This window comes from Lipophrys pholis (assembly GCF_963383615.2).
Source record: "Lipophrys pholis genome assembly, chromosome: 6".
Taxonomy (NCBI): domain Eukaryota; kingdom Metazoa; phylum Chordata; class Actinopteri; order Blenniiformes; family Blenniidae; genus Lipophrys; species Lipophrys pholis.
In genome coordinates this window covers 27,983,607-27,999,220 of record NC_137629.1, presented here as the reverse complement: position 1 = coordinate 27,999,220, position 15,614 = coordinate 27,983,607, and the positions used below count along the sequence as shown (strand labels likewise).

General features: G+C 44.6%; 1 protein-coding gene across 1 annotated transcript; it reads left to right on the top strand.

The window, feature by feature from the left end:
* Positions 1-1,218: 1,218 nt before the first annotated feature.
* ehd1a (EH-domain containing 1a) lies at positions 1,219-15,156 on the top strand. Its single transcript, XM_080465734.1, has 6 exons — positions 1,219-1,968; positions 7,321-7,418; positions 11,739-11,980; positions 12,601-12,771; positions 13,570-13,734; positions 14,066-15,156. The coding sequence occupies exons 1-6, from the start codon at positions 1,580-1,582 to the stop codon at positions 14,597-14,599; spliced, it is 1,599 nt and encodes a 532-aa protein (XP_080321860.1). The 5' UTR covers positions 1,219-1,579; the 3' UTR covers positions 14,600-15,156.
* Positions 15,157-15,614: the final 458 nt, after the last annotated feature.

Sequence of the window (15,614 nt, the reverse complement as noted above, 5' to 3'; positions counted from 1 at the left end):
TTGTTTTCATGTTTTCCTTCTTCCTTATTCACTTTATGTCAACTTTTTCTTCTATATCTTTTTATGAAAACTTTTTTTAAACTTTTTTGAATTATTCTCTTCCGTTCCCCCTTTTCTTAATTAAAAAAGTTCTTATTGCAACTTTTTCATTACATTTCTTTTCTTTCAACTTCTGTTAGTTTAATTCCTTCATTCATTCCTTAGCTCAAGGTTGTCAAACATAAGGCCCGTAGGCCAAAACCAGCCTGCAAGAGGCTCCAATCCAGTCTGCCAAACCACCAAGCAAACTGCAAAACTTTCTAAGAATCCAATCTGAAATATTGGGGATGATGACGTGAAAGTTACACCTCAAAGCATTAGGCTCAAAGCAATGCTGACAGGGTGAGTTTGTAAATTCATGCATAATGCAATAGCTATAGATGTCTTTTGTGGGGGAACATTTTTTGGGATTTCACACCAGAAGGTCTAATTAAAATTGGCTATATGTCGAGACTATAGTAATTTTCAGGCATAATTGTTTGGTTTTGTGAAAATATAGACATTTTCATCATGTATACTCTATGGCACAATGAAGAAAAACTTTAAAGTTTACATTCAATTGTTATAAAAGCATCCCGGGAACAGATTGATTCAAGGTGAGCCTGGTTTTGTAATTGTTTCTTAATATTAATAAGGGGAGTTTTTCCTTTCCACAGTTGCTTATGCGTGCTAATGTGGAATTGTTGCGTTTTCTCCGTTAAAGTATTTTGAAATGACTGTGTTGTTTTTGGCGCTATATAAATAAAGTTGAATTGAATTCAAATTGGGCTGTACGTGGCCCCTGAACTAAAATGTGTTTGACACCCCTGCTTTAATGGAGCTCCTTTTTTGTTTTTCTTAATCTTTTTTTTTTTACCTTCTGTCTTCATCCTGTTCGAACTGTTTTCTTAAGTTATATTAGTTCGTTTTTAATTAATTCATCATTATGTATACATTTGGACGCAGAGGGTCTCTTATTTTGGAGTGGGTGTGTCGCTTCCGGTGAGGCTCTAACTGAAAGCCTTGTGCTAACTTAGCGTGGGTTTCTTCTATGGCAGTTTTACCTCAGTTTTCTTACTTAATCTTATTTTCACCACGACGTTTTAAATTTGAACGTTTGGTGGTGTTACATGTGCTCTCTGGGCTTTTATTTTGCAGCGCACGCCTTGCTTCCTGTGTCGGTGCCTTCTTCTTTGGGGCTCTCCCGACAGTCGTTGCTCACTAAATGGGCTGCGGTCTTCGTTCGGCTACTTTCCCTTGTCTTTTTGTCCCGTTAAAAAGGCGTTGAGGGGGAATAAGGTGGCCCACATCCTGGTGCCGCTGACCCTGTAAGGCTCGCCGGAGAGGGAGTCCTCCCCTGAATGACCGACCGTCCCCGCGCGGCTACTGGCTAGCTCTCGAGGAGGAGGGTGGAGACTAAACCTTCCAGACCTCGCCCAGCCGTCGCTTCATTCCAGCAGGCAGCTACACTCCGCCGGCGGTGCCAGACGTCCAACGCCACCGAACCAAGTAATTACCGAAGGGGACGAGCGGCACAGCCGAGGGCAGAAAACCAGCCACCATGTTCAGGAAGAACTTGAAGAAGGACCCCGAGCTGTTCCAGAACGTTGCGGAGGGGCTGCGGCGGCTCTACCGGACCAAGCTGTTCCCGCTGGAGGACACGTATCGGTTCCACGACTTCCACTCCCCCGCTCTCGAAGATGCCGACTTCGACAACAAGCCCATGGTGCTCCTGGTGGGCCAGTACTCCACCGGGAAGACCACCTTCATCCGGCACCTCATGGAGCAGGACTTCCCCGGAATGCGGATTGGCCCCGAGCCCACCACGGACTGCTTCATCGCGGTGATGCACGGCGAGCAGGAGGGGGTGATCCCGGGTAACGCTCTGGTGGTCGACCCCAAGAAGCCCTTCCGCAAACTCAACGCCTTCGGCAACGCGTTCCTCAACAGGTAAAGCCGGGGCCAAGTCCTCACTAAAGAGCTTACAATAGAAGTATGTGAACACTGCGGGATTGTGGGACACGAGCACCAGAGTTACTCATTGATTCGGTGAATGACTGTGCGCCATGTCGGTGCCACGCTCGTGTTGAACTGTCATTAGTTAATACAGCTGTGAGTGAGGAAGTCATGACGTCACCCCACCCTCAATTTAAAAGCTCTTCCTGCAAGTCCTCACCTGTATCACGCGTTTCAAGCTCCGCTGCATAATATTTGCGAGCAAAGCCAAGTGTGTGTGTGTGTGTGTGTGAGAGAGAGAGACTTGACTTTTCTTTCATAGTCGTGCGGGAATGTGGTGTTTAGTGTCAACAGACAGGTGGCAGATCCAGCCTGTGCATTGCATGAGTCAAAGAAGGTGCTTTCCATCTGCTCGCCTCATTAATAACAACTCCTTTTTCCTTTCACTTTGAAGAAATCTTTCCAGTCCAAGACAGCCCGCACTTCTTCCGGTTGACACCTGACAAAGTCAATCCTCGGACCATTTTGTCCCAGGGTCACAGCCTGACTCACTTCAATGTAGAAATTGTTGTAAGCAACGTTGCCTGGCAACACACTGACCTTGTTGTGTCCTTTGAGGCATAACTTCCATGCCCTCTGGGCATATAAAAGTGTTACCACATCAGTATCCACCGACAAAACGCCGCCCTTGTTCGTCACCTGTGAGCTTGTGTATGATGTCTTATCTGAAAAAGATTAAACGTTTTGGTATTTATCATCCTATAACATATTTGAGGTGATTAAGTTAGCTGCCATTCCACTCACAATTCTATTTTCAACTATGGGTCCAGAGTAAAAGACAACATCGCACAAACTGTTTTAAAAAATAAATAAATACAATGGTGACATTTAAAGACAGCCACACCAATGTTGTGACTGTAGAGTTGGGCTGAAAATCAGGAAGGGTGTTTGGACTTGCATACGGTAGCTCGCGTGACATTGATTATTCTGACAATACACAGATGCTGAGCAAACTTCCAGGAAGATTCTCAGTGTTCAGTGAATCACACTTAAAGCTTTTGTTAAAGCAGGATGTCCAAGTCCGATGTAGAAACTGTCCTGATGACACAACTTTTGATGACTCATAAGTCTTCCTCAGGTGGGGCTTTTGTTCTTCACGCAACATAACAATAAGAGAAAGTGTACAAAATTACACAATTTAGGTCAATAGAAGCAACATTAAAACTGTAAAAAAAAAAAAAAAAAGTTTCAAGTGTTTTTGCTAATGGAAGAAGTATGAAACGACAGTGAAAAGTCTTGTCATGTTTTAACAAGTGTGTGTCACAAACTCCACCCATTCCTGTTGGGTAACATGTGACTGCAAGGCCAAGGTGCTGTGGGTCAGAGCCGGTATGACGGTGAAAACTACAACATCTGAATCCAGTTTGTTGTGTGTGGATTTGTAATGACCTCAGATGTTTAACATGATTGTTGATGGTGTGTCTCCGCTCAGGTGGACAAGTGTGGAGTCACCCGGTGCGGGAACAGCTCGCCAGACAGATGGCTAAATAATGAACAAACAAATGACCAACTCAAGGGTGTTTCTGATCTTAATCTATTAGCCTCAGATTATCAAGTGGTGTGTGTGTGTGTGTGTGATGCCATCTGCTGTGGAGTGATACAAACACTCAAGTTGACACTTCCCCAGTTTGGCCGTTTCCCATTATCCACTGACATCCCTTCCTTCAATTATGTCGAGTGTTTGACTTATCTTTCATGAGTGCAGACATCTGCCAACAAACATCACTGAAGTCACTTTTTTTTTTTCAGATAACACTTCAAAAGAGCACACCGGGGGATGTTAGAATTCACATGACCAGCACTCACTTCTGTGAGTTTATTAGAGACTTGAGGGGAAACCAGATAAGATGCTGCATAAACAAAGGCCATTGTCCATTGTAGCATCATTTGTCAAACTGTTCGACACTGCTTTGTTTTATCATGGGATTTGTGGTTGAGTTCTGCATGCATGTCTGTCTGAAAAGCACATGCAGACTTGAATGACCATACGTTGGTTTCGAGGTCATGCGCTCATGCATTCCAGGATATGATTTTAATAGGAGCAGGTGCACAACCTGTTTGAACAGCTCACATGGCACAGAGCAGACTCTCCACTGATGAAATATTCCCTCAAGAAAAACTAATTTCATACAAACATTTACTTCTATCCTGACATCATGTCAAGACGGTCACTCTTTCATTTTCCTCTCAGAAGTCTGAAACCACCGAGTTTGGTTCAGAGTGCTTTTACACATAACTGTTGGTAGAAGTGTCAGGGGTCACGGTGTTAATCGGCTGATTTAAGAAGACTTCAGTTGGTGGCTCCTGTGGCTAGACCTTAACTATAGTCACTCCACCCTCAGATTAGACTTTAACTACCATGCTGTGATGAGAATTACTCTTAGCAAAAACAGTTATTTATGAACAGTAAATACAAATCATTTAAGCAAGCCTTGCACCTCCAGATTCAACCTGCTTAACAGATGGTTGTTAACTATTATTTTGTCAATGTTTGGATTGTTTTTGCCATCTTGTCATGCAGCATCTGCTTTTTTGATTTTAGCATCAAATGTTTCTGCAGAAATTACTTCAATTATTTTCCCGCTTCCAGATGAGCGTGCATATTCTTTAACTCTTGTTCCTTTTTTAAAAATATATATTCAGTGTGACTGCAGCCAGAGGCCCCAGTGTGTGTCTGAGCTCTCTGTGAGCCATTACTCTGTAAAACCACAGTCAGCAAAGTTGAAGTTCCGCACTGGCCCACCCTGGCTTGCACTGTCCTGCTTCGTCCTGTCCGGCTCAAGGCCTGTTATTCCTGGATGCTGACACTGCAACTTTCCAGAGATACACATGTGCAAACTGAAAGAGCACGTAATGAAAGCACGTGAAGGCGCATGCAGATATGAGGAGCGAACGTCTTAACCCACACAAGGCAAGAGTTTACAGGAAGCAAACGTGGAACGGTGACACAGTATTAACCTCCTGGAGTAGAGCCCAACTGCTCCATTTCCTCTCTCCTACAGGAAGTTGAGGTTACGACGTGAGGGAAGGCCATCGGTTGGAAAGTGTTGTGGAAGAGGAAGACCTTCTGTCATCAGTTTGAGTCCGACTTTAATTAAAGGGCAGGACTGCTGTAGGGCAATAACGCATGTCTTCATTTCAATTCCTCTGACTTTTAATGCTGTAATCAAACGGTAAGGGATCATCAAACATTGTCTCTCGGGCTCCGTGCCTGGTGGGGACCCTCTGCTTCTAAGAAACTTCAGCTGAACTCGTAACACAATTTTTTTCCCCTTAGGCTCGGTGTGGAAATTTGTTGGGATAGATACTTAAATGGAAAGTTTGAGCCAAAATTCCAGCTGGATATCATTCGCCATCCGTCATGAGCAGGAGGGGAAAAACCTGCATGATTGTTATCTTTGGCAGATGCTGGTATTGTAATGTAATGCTATGCATAGGATGGACAGGACAAGAAGCCCCTCTCTCATATTTCTGTGACATGGTCTTTGTGGACCCCCCCCCCCACCCGGGTGTGGAGCAGGACCTCTGTTGGGGTTCATGCTTTGCTTGTGTGTGTGTGTGTGTGTGAGCGTGTGTGTGCGAGTATCTGCATTCAGTGCGGTTGCAGCAGGAATGTAAAAGCACAGTTTTTCTGTGTCTTGTGACCCAGGCGCCTCTGAGCTCATGTTGAGAGTATCGGTTCAATTTGACTGAAAGGGCAGTGGAGTGAGAAGTGGTACCCCCCCGAGCTGTGGGGGTGTCTTAACAATCCCCTTCTTTGTCCAGAGTAGGACACTGTGGGTTTATGCAAAACCAGCCATCTTCTCTCACGCCACATTGTGTATATATACGTCTGTCTGTGTTTGTGTGTGTCCTGGCTGGATTTCTTTCGGCGGGCAGCATTCTTTAAAGTTTAAATCCCAGTCTTTCAGCCTAAACCAGATTATTGTGCAGTGAATTATATTTCACTGGGAAAAGACTCAGACCTACAATTTGTAGCTTATTGTGTATTGTCCCAGTGTTTTCCTTCTTAACTGGAATTACGTCAGTGGTGACCTCCTACCAGCAAAACCATCACGTTTGGAAAATGTTACTGCATCACAATTCAATTTCCCCGTTGGAGTGGAAAATGAACTGTTTTGACTGTTGACTGTCGTCAAATTTAGATTAGTTTTGAAAGAAAAGTCATCACATGTTCAAAGATTCCCCTTTTTAAATTGTGGCAAACTGCTTCACCTTTTGGGTGTTTTAGATTTTCAACATGCTTAATGAGCTAATTCATCAGTGTATAATATATAATATATCCATCTTCAACACTGCTTTATCTATTGTAGGTTTGCTGGGCGCCATATCAGATCCCAGCTGACATACGTCCTCGACCAGTCTATCACAGAGCAAACGCGAAGAGAGATTCACACATTCATATTCACATCCTGGAGCAATTTACAGTCCTCAATGAACCTTCAACACAAGTGTTTGAGCTGTGGGAAGGAACCAGAGTATCTTGAGAAAAGGTCCCAGGTCAACAGGGACATTAACTATGGGCCATCCTGCCTTGAAGCAGGAGTTTTAACCACTGCGCCGCCGTGTGGCTCTTGGAATAGTAATAATTCGAAATTGTACGTATCAACGTTCACATCAAACACCAGATATGTCGGCTCTGGAAAGGCTCTAATTCAGCTTCACTATCCTAAATTTTACACACACTATCAACTAGTTGTATTTGAATACTTTTTATGTGTGAATGGGATTTTATTTTCCAAGTTAACATAACTATTCCAACTGTTGTTTTAATATGACCATATGAGTGAATGAATAGATGCATTGACAACCAGTGGCTGTAAGGTGAACTTTGAGACTTTCAGTTAAAATGTTTAGAATTGGTCATTTGTCTTTTAAACCGCTCACCATTTTCGTCACGAACAATTTTGAGTTCATTCTCAAAACTTCTACTTTGTACTATATATTTAGCTTTTTGAAAACAATCCCCTTATCTTCGCATGTCCTGCTTTCTAAAACGTCATCTTTGTTTGAGGTGGGGGTTTCGTCCAGGGTGAATTCCTCTGCTGTCGGGGCCTGAGAATGTGGAGGCCGTCACTGAAAAGCTGCGGACTAGTACCTGTTTAATGCCAAGCTTATATATAAACACCTCCACCAGACTGGATCTCCGTGCCGACTTTCCCTCATTCAGTCTGCCCCCATGTGTCACGGTCTCTGTGCCCTCCAGCTTTGTCGTTGTACTGACTTTTACTTTCATTTTCTCCACTTTTTGTTTTTTTATCTCATCTCATGTTCTTTCCCCTTCAGGTTTATGTGTGCCCAGCTGCCAAACCCGGTACTGGAGAGCATCAGCATCATCGACACTCCTGGAATTCTGTCGGGGGAGAAACAGAGGATAAGCAGAGGTCTGCTTCACACACGTACACCCACACTGTAACCGCCTTTTTTTTCTTCTTTATCTACCCTCAAGTATTAACATTGTTTAAACTTCAGGTATAATATGTGTACTGACCTTTCTTTTTTTTTTTACAAACCCTGACACACTGGACGACAGGACAGGTTTCCACAAAATGCAAAACAAACCCGCAGGAAGTGACATGTTCACATGTGGAACAAAATGAAGTAACCTAAATAACTTGCATACCTGCCATCACTTAGCTGAGATTCACTTTGATCGTTTTTATTTGTTTGGAAAGGGAAGCATGGCAGTGTCGGTCGCAGTGCTGTCAAACCTGTATTTAACTCCTCAAACAGCCTCAGGCTGAAGTAAACAGGTTGTGTAAATCTTAAGGAGTAGTGTAGAGAGGGCACACAAAACTTTACGGTTGATTTCCTGTCACTGTTTCCTGTGGTTTTCTCTGCGATCATCCCTTTCTTCATTTTAGCTTGGTTTTGTTTTTTAAATTTTTGTAAAGAATACTTCAAAAAGTTCCCTCCATCGCAATCTTAGGCCATTTTTATTTGCTACATCAGTTTTTCAAATTCTGCACATCCTCTCCATGTGTCTTAGTCTGCATTTTTTTTTTCATCAACTTATTTGTTAGTCACTTCCCTGTTCTCTGTGGAAACCAATCAATTCATATTTTTATACATGTGCTACAACAAGACTGTGACCTGCAGGGTCATTTCAGAGTTGCCACGTACACAGTTTTCTCGTGACTTTTGATGATCCCACAGAACAGAGGCAGAAGATAACAGCAGCTGAAGGCAGCTTCTGCTTTTTCTACCTGCTTTGAGCTCGTTCAAGAGGAAGCACACATTCAAGCAGTCCCGCTTATGTGTACTTCAGGGAAAGGAAGTGGAGTAAAATGGCAAACATAGCAGAGAGTTTCCCAAGACTGCCCCTCCTCTCCAGCACCTCGGCAAGCTGACACACACTCAGGCAGTCTGCTGTTTATTATTCAGACCCATGAGAAGCAGGAAGACAGAGGACTCTGTTCACTCTAGCGGAAGTGACAAATGATTTAACTGTTCAGTGGCTTTTATTTGTGGGGATTATCAATTTTTGTCTTGTCAACTGATGACAGTTTGACTGGTTTGGTTCTTGACACACGATACATTTGTTTTGAAGACATTCCGGCCTTGTTAAATGATCAATTTATCTCTAACTCAGGGGGAAAAAAAGAGACAGTGACTGTATTCTTTGACATTGTTGGATGAGACTGAAAATTCCAAGCGGGCGACTGTAAACATACCAGCGTATTTTAGAAGTGTCTGCATGAATGAAGAGACCGTCACATGTTGAGGTTACCCCCCCCCCCCCCCTCCCCCACTAGAGGGAGGGGGTACCTGACGCCTCGTGCCACAGACGCTTTTGTTTCTGTGCATACAGATTTAAACATCCTAAGTCCCAAAGACATTTTCTCCCTTTCTTAAAGATTGTATTCTGTTTCTGGATAAACACTGATACAGTACTATACTCCACAGACTTACTGTACTGAGTGTGTCATATACAAACACAAGTTGTGTGTGCGGGTGCACGCGACAGTTCATATTAGTCTTATTAGCAGGCCTCAGGAAGCTTTAGTATTATTTCCGACTTCCTCTCTGCGCTAATCGTCAAACACCGGCCTTGTGTGACTCATCACATTCAGACTAATCTTTTTTTAAATCTTTAATGTAGAGCAGTTTTGTAAAATTCACAAGGTACGATCCTGTGACATAACTTCAATACAACCAAATTGCAGAAAGAGTGAAAATGAGAAGTGTGCTTGTGGATCTTTTTATTGCATAATTCTTGGCCCGTGTACCAATTTTGATTAAGTCAGCATGTGTGGCTCAGTGCTCATGAGCTACAAAGTGATGAAATCCGTAATAAAAGTGAGATTTTGCAGAACTGGGTGGCTTCTTTCCCACAGTCACTACCGGTGACTTTGACAGTGAATCCTGACATATTAATGCCACTAAGCACGTTTTCTGAATGTAGTTAATCATGTGACCAGAGCTCCCAGCGTGTTGGGAAATCTAGTGGCTTGGAATTTGTTTAAACCAGCGGCGAGTTGAACACCTTTTGGTGGGTTTATTGTTCCAGTCGGAGCGTAGGCCGAGCCAGAGTTGTAATTAATGGCTGTGGCTCCCCACCGAGAGTCCCGAACCCCCTCGGGGGAAACACCTGAGATCACAGGGAGGCTTTGCCTGCTCAGAGGCCGTCAGAATTAGATTATGAATATGTCAAAGAAATGTATAATAAAAAAGCTTTCTATAATGTAGAACAGACCTGAGAAACTGCTCTTTGCTTTCATTTTGAAGGGTTTTTCCTTTGGATGTTAGTGAAAGTGGGTCAGCGTCGATCTTTGGCTTCACTGTAGTATTTTGCCGACAGAGCTTGAGAAACGTGGTCTTTACCACGTTTCTAACTGGTTTTTGATCTGCACCTATGACAAAGTATAAACATTCATGCCACATTTTAGCATAAACATCATAAAGAGCCCAAGCGGTCGTTTCTGTGTCTATACAGAAAGTATAGATGTTCTTTGTTGATCAAATACCTGCCAAATCAAACAGCAGCAAGATCTGAAATTGTGCCTTGTATGCACATTTATTCACAGAGGCCATGTGTGTTATTACTGCTGGTTTCCTCGTTTTACGAAAGTACTGTAACTATCCATCTATCTTTCATACCACTTGGTGTTTCGGCCGATCCGAGCCGAGGCGGGTCACACCCTGGCCAGGTCACCCGTCGTTCACAGCCCAAACACAGACTGTCACCTACAGACGATTTGGAGTCCTTGATTAACTTGAAGTGCTTGTTTTTGGCCTGTAGAAGGAAACTGAGGTTCCTGTCAGCTTAGGCAATCCTCCTAGCATAAACCAGACACTTTTTTCACTATGAGACGAGAGTGCTAACCACAAGAAGACTCGTCACGACACCACTATATACCAACGTGTTTCGCAGACAATAAAACCCTACTGTTCCGTAGTTAATGTGCACTGACAAGAGTGTTCTTCACTGAAGAAGAAAATAATCCTGTGATTGACATGTAGCTATAAAGCCTGTCTAAATTAGTCCTGAGTGCATGGATCAATCCCTGCATTTCTGTCCCTATGGTTCAGACACAGCAGTTGTCGATGCTCGCTGCTTTAAGTGAGCTCGGGCAGCTGCCTCACTGTCCGAGTGGTAAAAACAGACTTGATAAAGAATGAACAAATGTCCTCTGCTGGCTCCCTCTGGGATCTTCATCTCAGAATGTTTCCCCTTCCAGCCCTCATCCTCTTTCACCCGATATGCAAACTCCCTTTTGGTTGGCGGTGTTTTCCTCCGTCCGTCTCTTATTACATCGGTGCGGTTACCCTCACTTTCACTTTGTTTTCTAAGAAGGAGGGATCCATCCCGATTTCCCCCTTGATCTCCCTCTCCATCTGTGATGCTCGCTTTTGGCGCAGCCTTTTACGCGCGTGCGTTCGAACGCAGACAAGAGCCGGCCATGTTGGAATGCATGTGCAGCAGTTCTGCTGTGGATTGTGCTGCAGCAGCTGAGACGAGCTTTTGGAGCAGCTACATTCTTTTCTGATCAGATGACGCAACAACACTAATCAAAACCTCATCTAACTCTTCCCTGCGTGGCGACCGAGACCCCGAGGCAAATGAAAATCATTTCAAAGCGTCTGTTCTGTCACTTCTGCTCGCCTTTCCCTTCCCTCGCTCAAACCAATCACTAACTGAAGTCAGTCTCTCAGAGTTTCTGAATCTCAGGATTCAATTTCTGACATTCACATCACTGATCGTATTTGTTTGAGCACTTTTTACACCACTCCTTTACTTGTGGTCATTACATTCCAGTGAGAGGAAAAAGAGAGGTCAGATTGTAAAGCGGGACTTGGCTTGATACGACGTTTACCTTTATACGCCTCTCTCTGCTGTCAGAGTGAAGATAGTTAATAGCTAACCATGGAAAAAGCACACGCTCTTGAAATGCCCTTATCTAAACATTACTGGATCAACAGTATTTGGAGAATGAAGCAGCCACAATTAAACCTTCTCCAACATTCGTTATTGACTAATCTGAGCCATTGAGCTCTTTGTCTGGTTAAGCTTCAGACTTCTGCTCAACAAACTGCTTCATGTGGAGTTTGTCAGCGCTAACACAGAGTGGTGATATCTGATTTTGTGTGTGCTTGAATGGGCGAATAACTGATCATTTATAGCTGTTTATATCTAAACACCTAAAACTTCCCGTTATCCCGATTTCCTATCAGTGTGTCAACTTTGCCCCCCCTCTCTCCAGGATACGATTTTGCCGCTGTGCTCGAGTGGTTCGCCGAGCGCGTGGACCGCATCATCCTCCTGTTCGACGCCCACAAGCTGGACATCTCCGATGAGTTCTCCGAGGTGATCCGCGCGCTCAAGAACCACGAGGACAAAATGCGCGTGGTGCTCAACAAGGCGGACCAGATCAGCACTCAGCAGCTGATGAGGGTCTACGGAGCGCTGATGTGGTCTCTGGGCAAAATCATCAACACGCCCGAGGTAAGAAGCATTGGTTTGTTTTCTTCATGTGAAAGGACAATGGAAAATCAGCAAAGGGCACAACTTCACCCACATTGTAGAACCCAAGTAGAATTTGTTCTTGACTTGTTTCTGTAACTGTAAAGAACTAGTCAAAGTGAAAAACTGATATGAAAGCATGTAACTCATTTCCCCTGTCCTGACTGAGTGCACGTGATGCAGCTCGTCTTATGATTTCTCCCTGACTGGTTAATGTTTGATCCAGAGCCATATTCATAAACGGATCTGGAGGAACCTTTGGAGCGTCTAGATAATTATTCATAGACTTGGACTCTCGGTTGCATTGTAAAGTCTTAGAAACCGGCATAAAGAAACGTTTATACTCCACAAACAGACTCACACTTCTTTAACATCTTCATACATCTTGGTTGGATCTGTATCTTTTGTATGTGTGTGTGTGTGTGTGTGTGTGTCTGTTTATATGACTGCTTGGTGTGTGTCTCTATCTGTGTGTGTGCGTGTGTGTGTGTGCGTGTGTGCGTGGCTTGTGAAAGTATTTCCTCTGATGTGGGTGCGGTCATTAAAATGTCACTTGAGTGGAATCGGAGATTAGAGGTTAACTTGTTCAAACACGACTCCAGGTGGTACGCGTGTACATCGGGTCGTTCTGGGCCCAGCCCCTGTTGGTCCCGGACAACAGGAAGTTGTTTGAGGCGGAGGAGATGGACTTGTTTTTGGACATCCAGTCGTTGCCACGTAACGCATCCCTACGCAAACTCAACGATCTCATCAAACGAGCTCGCCTCGCCAAGGTCAGTATGGAGGGGAGCAAAAGGCCACGGCGCCGTTTGGCTGCTCAATGAATGCATCACAGCGCAAAGTACAAAGGAATCTGATAACGGTGTCGCTGTTGGCCTGGTGGGAGATGTACATTAGGACCAAAGCTACTTCTATTGGACATTTGAGGATTTTGAATCAAACCGCGCAAACGGTGATCCTTCTTACTGGACGTCGTTATGAGGGGAATTGGAAACAAATGTCGCACTCATCAGGACGGACTTTGACACAAGTGCATCTTGTTCAGCTTCACATTCAACTTACAGAGGGACTTTGAACATTCAGGCAAAATCGATCAAACGTCCAAAATCTTTATTTATTCTAAAAAGAGAGGACCAATCCTTCACCAGAGCCATGCTGTATAATTGACTTTCTAGATGTAGAGATTCATCACTTATTCTATCAGCTCTGCGTTCTGTCCTCCCCCACAACACAAGGTTTGCTCAAAAACGTTGTGTTTCCTTCAACCTGGCCAGTGTTTAGTTTCTGAATTAACTACAAGACGAAGCTCCGAAGTATCTCTGAAAGTGAAGGTCACATTAAAAGCACCAACCTGATTGCATGTTGTGAATTCCAGCAGTTTTTAAGTAATTTTTCAGTTTTATTGACTTTACAAAATGTCCAAATGTTGGTTTTTGATGCACATTTACCCCATCCTCCACATACATGAAACCTGAATTCATGAACACACCATGATGTTTTGGTTGAAACAAGAAGAAACTTGTTTTTCCTCCAGCACAGGTTCACTGAAGTTTTTGGTTTGTGACTTCCAGGTGCAAGCCTACATTATCAGCTCTCTGAAGAAGGAGATGCCGAGCGTGTTTGGAAAGGAATCGAAGAAGAAGGAGCTGATCGCCAACCTGGGCGAGATCTACATCAAGATAGAGAAGGAGCACCAGATCTCGCCTGGAGACTTCCCCAATCTCGCTAAGATGCAGGTAAGATTCAAAGAAAAGAACGAGGGGCCCACAGAGAAAGTCACCTGCAGTCGTGGCGGACAGCAAGGTCACAGATTTGATGAAGTTGCTCTATTTCTGTCGAGTTGCTCAAAGCATTAAAAACAAACTGGTCAGAGTGGAATGACCCTTCAACCTTGACTCTTCACATCTTTGCCCTTCTTTCCTGGTCCTGCCCTCCAGGATGGGCCAGGACGGGGATGAGATTTATTTTTCCTGGTTTGCCAGGAAATCCTGCTTCTTGTACGTGACTCCCATCAGCGGCCATTGAAGACTGATCTATTTCTATCACCAATTCCTGTTTTCCCCTCAGGAGCTGCTCAATGGTCAGGACTTCACCAAGTTTGCGGTGCTGAAGCCCAAACTGCTGGAGGCGGTGGAGGACATGCTCGCCAACGACATCGCCCGTCTCATGGCCATGGTACGACAGGAGGAGGCCAGCGTGCCCAACCAGTCCGTGAAGGGCGGAGCCTTCGAGGGAACCATGAGCGGGCCGTTCGGCCACGGCTACGGCGAGGGAGCCAGCGAAGGCATCGACGAGCTGGAGTGGGTGGTGGGTCGTGACAAGCCCACCTACGACGAGATCTTCTACACCCTCTCGCCCATCAACGGCAAGGTGTCGGGAGCCGCCGCCAAGAAGGAGATGCTGAAGTCCAAGCTGCCCAACACGGTGCTGGGGAAGATCTGGAAGCTGGCGGACGTGGATAAAGACGGCCTGCTGGACGACGACGAGTTCGCCTTGGCCAACCACCTGATCAAGGTGAAGCTGGAGGGCCACGAGCTGCCGCCGTCGCTGCCCGAGCACCTGGTACCCCCCTCCAAGCGCGGGACGGTTCAGCTGGAGTAGAAGTCCAGGGAGCTCGGCAATTCTTAATGCTCTGGACCCTCCAGACCAAAACACAAGCATGAACAGCAACATCCTCCATCGAGCTGCGACTGCTTCCCGACGCCCTGGAGAAGTTATCGCTGCGACCGGTTTCACCAGAGAGAGACTGGAGGGGTTCTGAGGGGAGGTGAGGAGGAGGAAGGAGGGGGACATATTTGGTTATCTTTGTGAAATAAATGAGGGCTTTGGGGTGGGGGGGGGGGGTGGGGGGGTGATTAGTGAGCTGATGAATGGACTTTATTGGAACTGATGGGTTGTTGCATGGTGGGGCTGAAAATGGATTTGTGCATCCTGTGTAAAAGATGTCTTATAAGTATACAGTCCTTATTATAATATGTTGATCCAAAGATATATGGTTTTTTCCATTTGGAGAGAGAACAAGGAAATGAATCAAAACAGCTGTTAGAATTACTTTATCTATATTTTTGTATTTCCTGACTGTTAACTTTGCCTCTTTCCAAATGCTTCCCTTTTTATTATTTTGCCAAATAAATAAAAAGGAATACTGTATCATCCACAATGTGCTCACGCAGATTTGTCTTTAATCTCTCGAAGACGCACAACAGTAATTTCAGCTTGTTGGACGTCAGTAGGAGGCTTTACTGACAACGCAGCTCAACAACACACAATTAGGGGAAACTTCTGCGACTTAACCTTTTCTCAGCTGAATCGTTCTTTTACTTCTTCTGGCTTCAGTTTGTAGTTTGTTGTCTTGCAGGGTCATGTGAAGGACTGTCACTCAGAGGTCCTCTGGAGTTTTCTCTGAAACTCACTCATTCTTTCTCATGCCGGTGCCCTCTGCTGCCCCCTGTAGGCCACGATGAGCCTCAGTGGGAACCTCGGTTTGACATATAAGGAAATTTATCCCATGAACAAGTGACTTCTGGCTGCATACTTTGGAGGGCAGATTGAAAATGTTGGCAAAGACGGACACTTGTGATGTCCTCACTCGGAGCACACTAAAAATCTTTAAATA

Coding starts and splice junctions, on each gene's coding strand:
- ehd1a (XM_080465734.1), top strand. CDS start 1,580: ATGTTCAGGAAGAACTTGAAGAAGGACCCCGAGCTGTTCCAGAACGTT. Junction 11,981..12,600: donor AAATCATCAACACGCCCGAG/GTAAGAAGCATT, acceptor ACACGACTCCAG/GTGGTACGCGTGTACATCGG. Junction 13,735..14,065: donor CCAATCTCGCTAAGATGCAG/GTAAGATTCAAA, acceptor TTTTCCCCTCAG/GAGCTGCTCAATGGTCAGGA.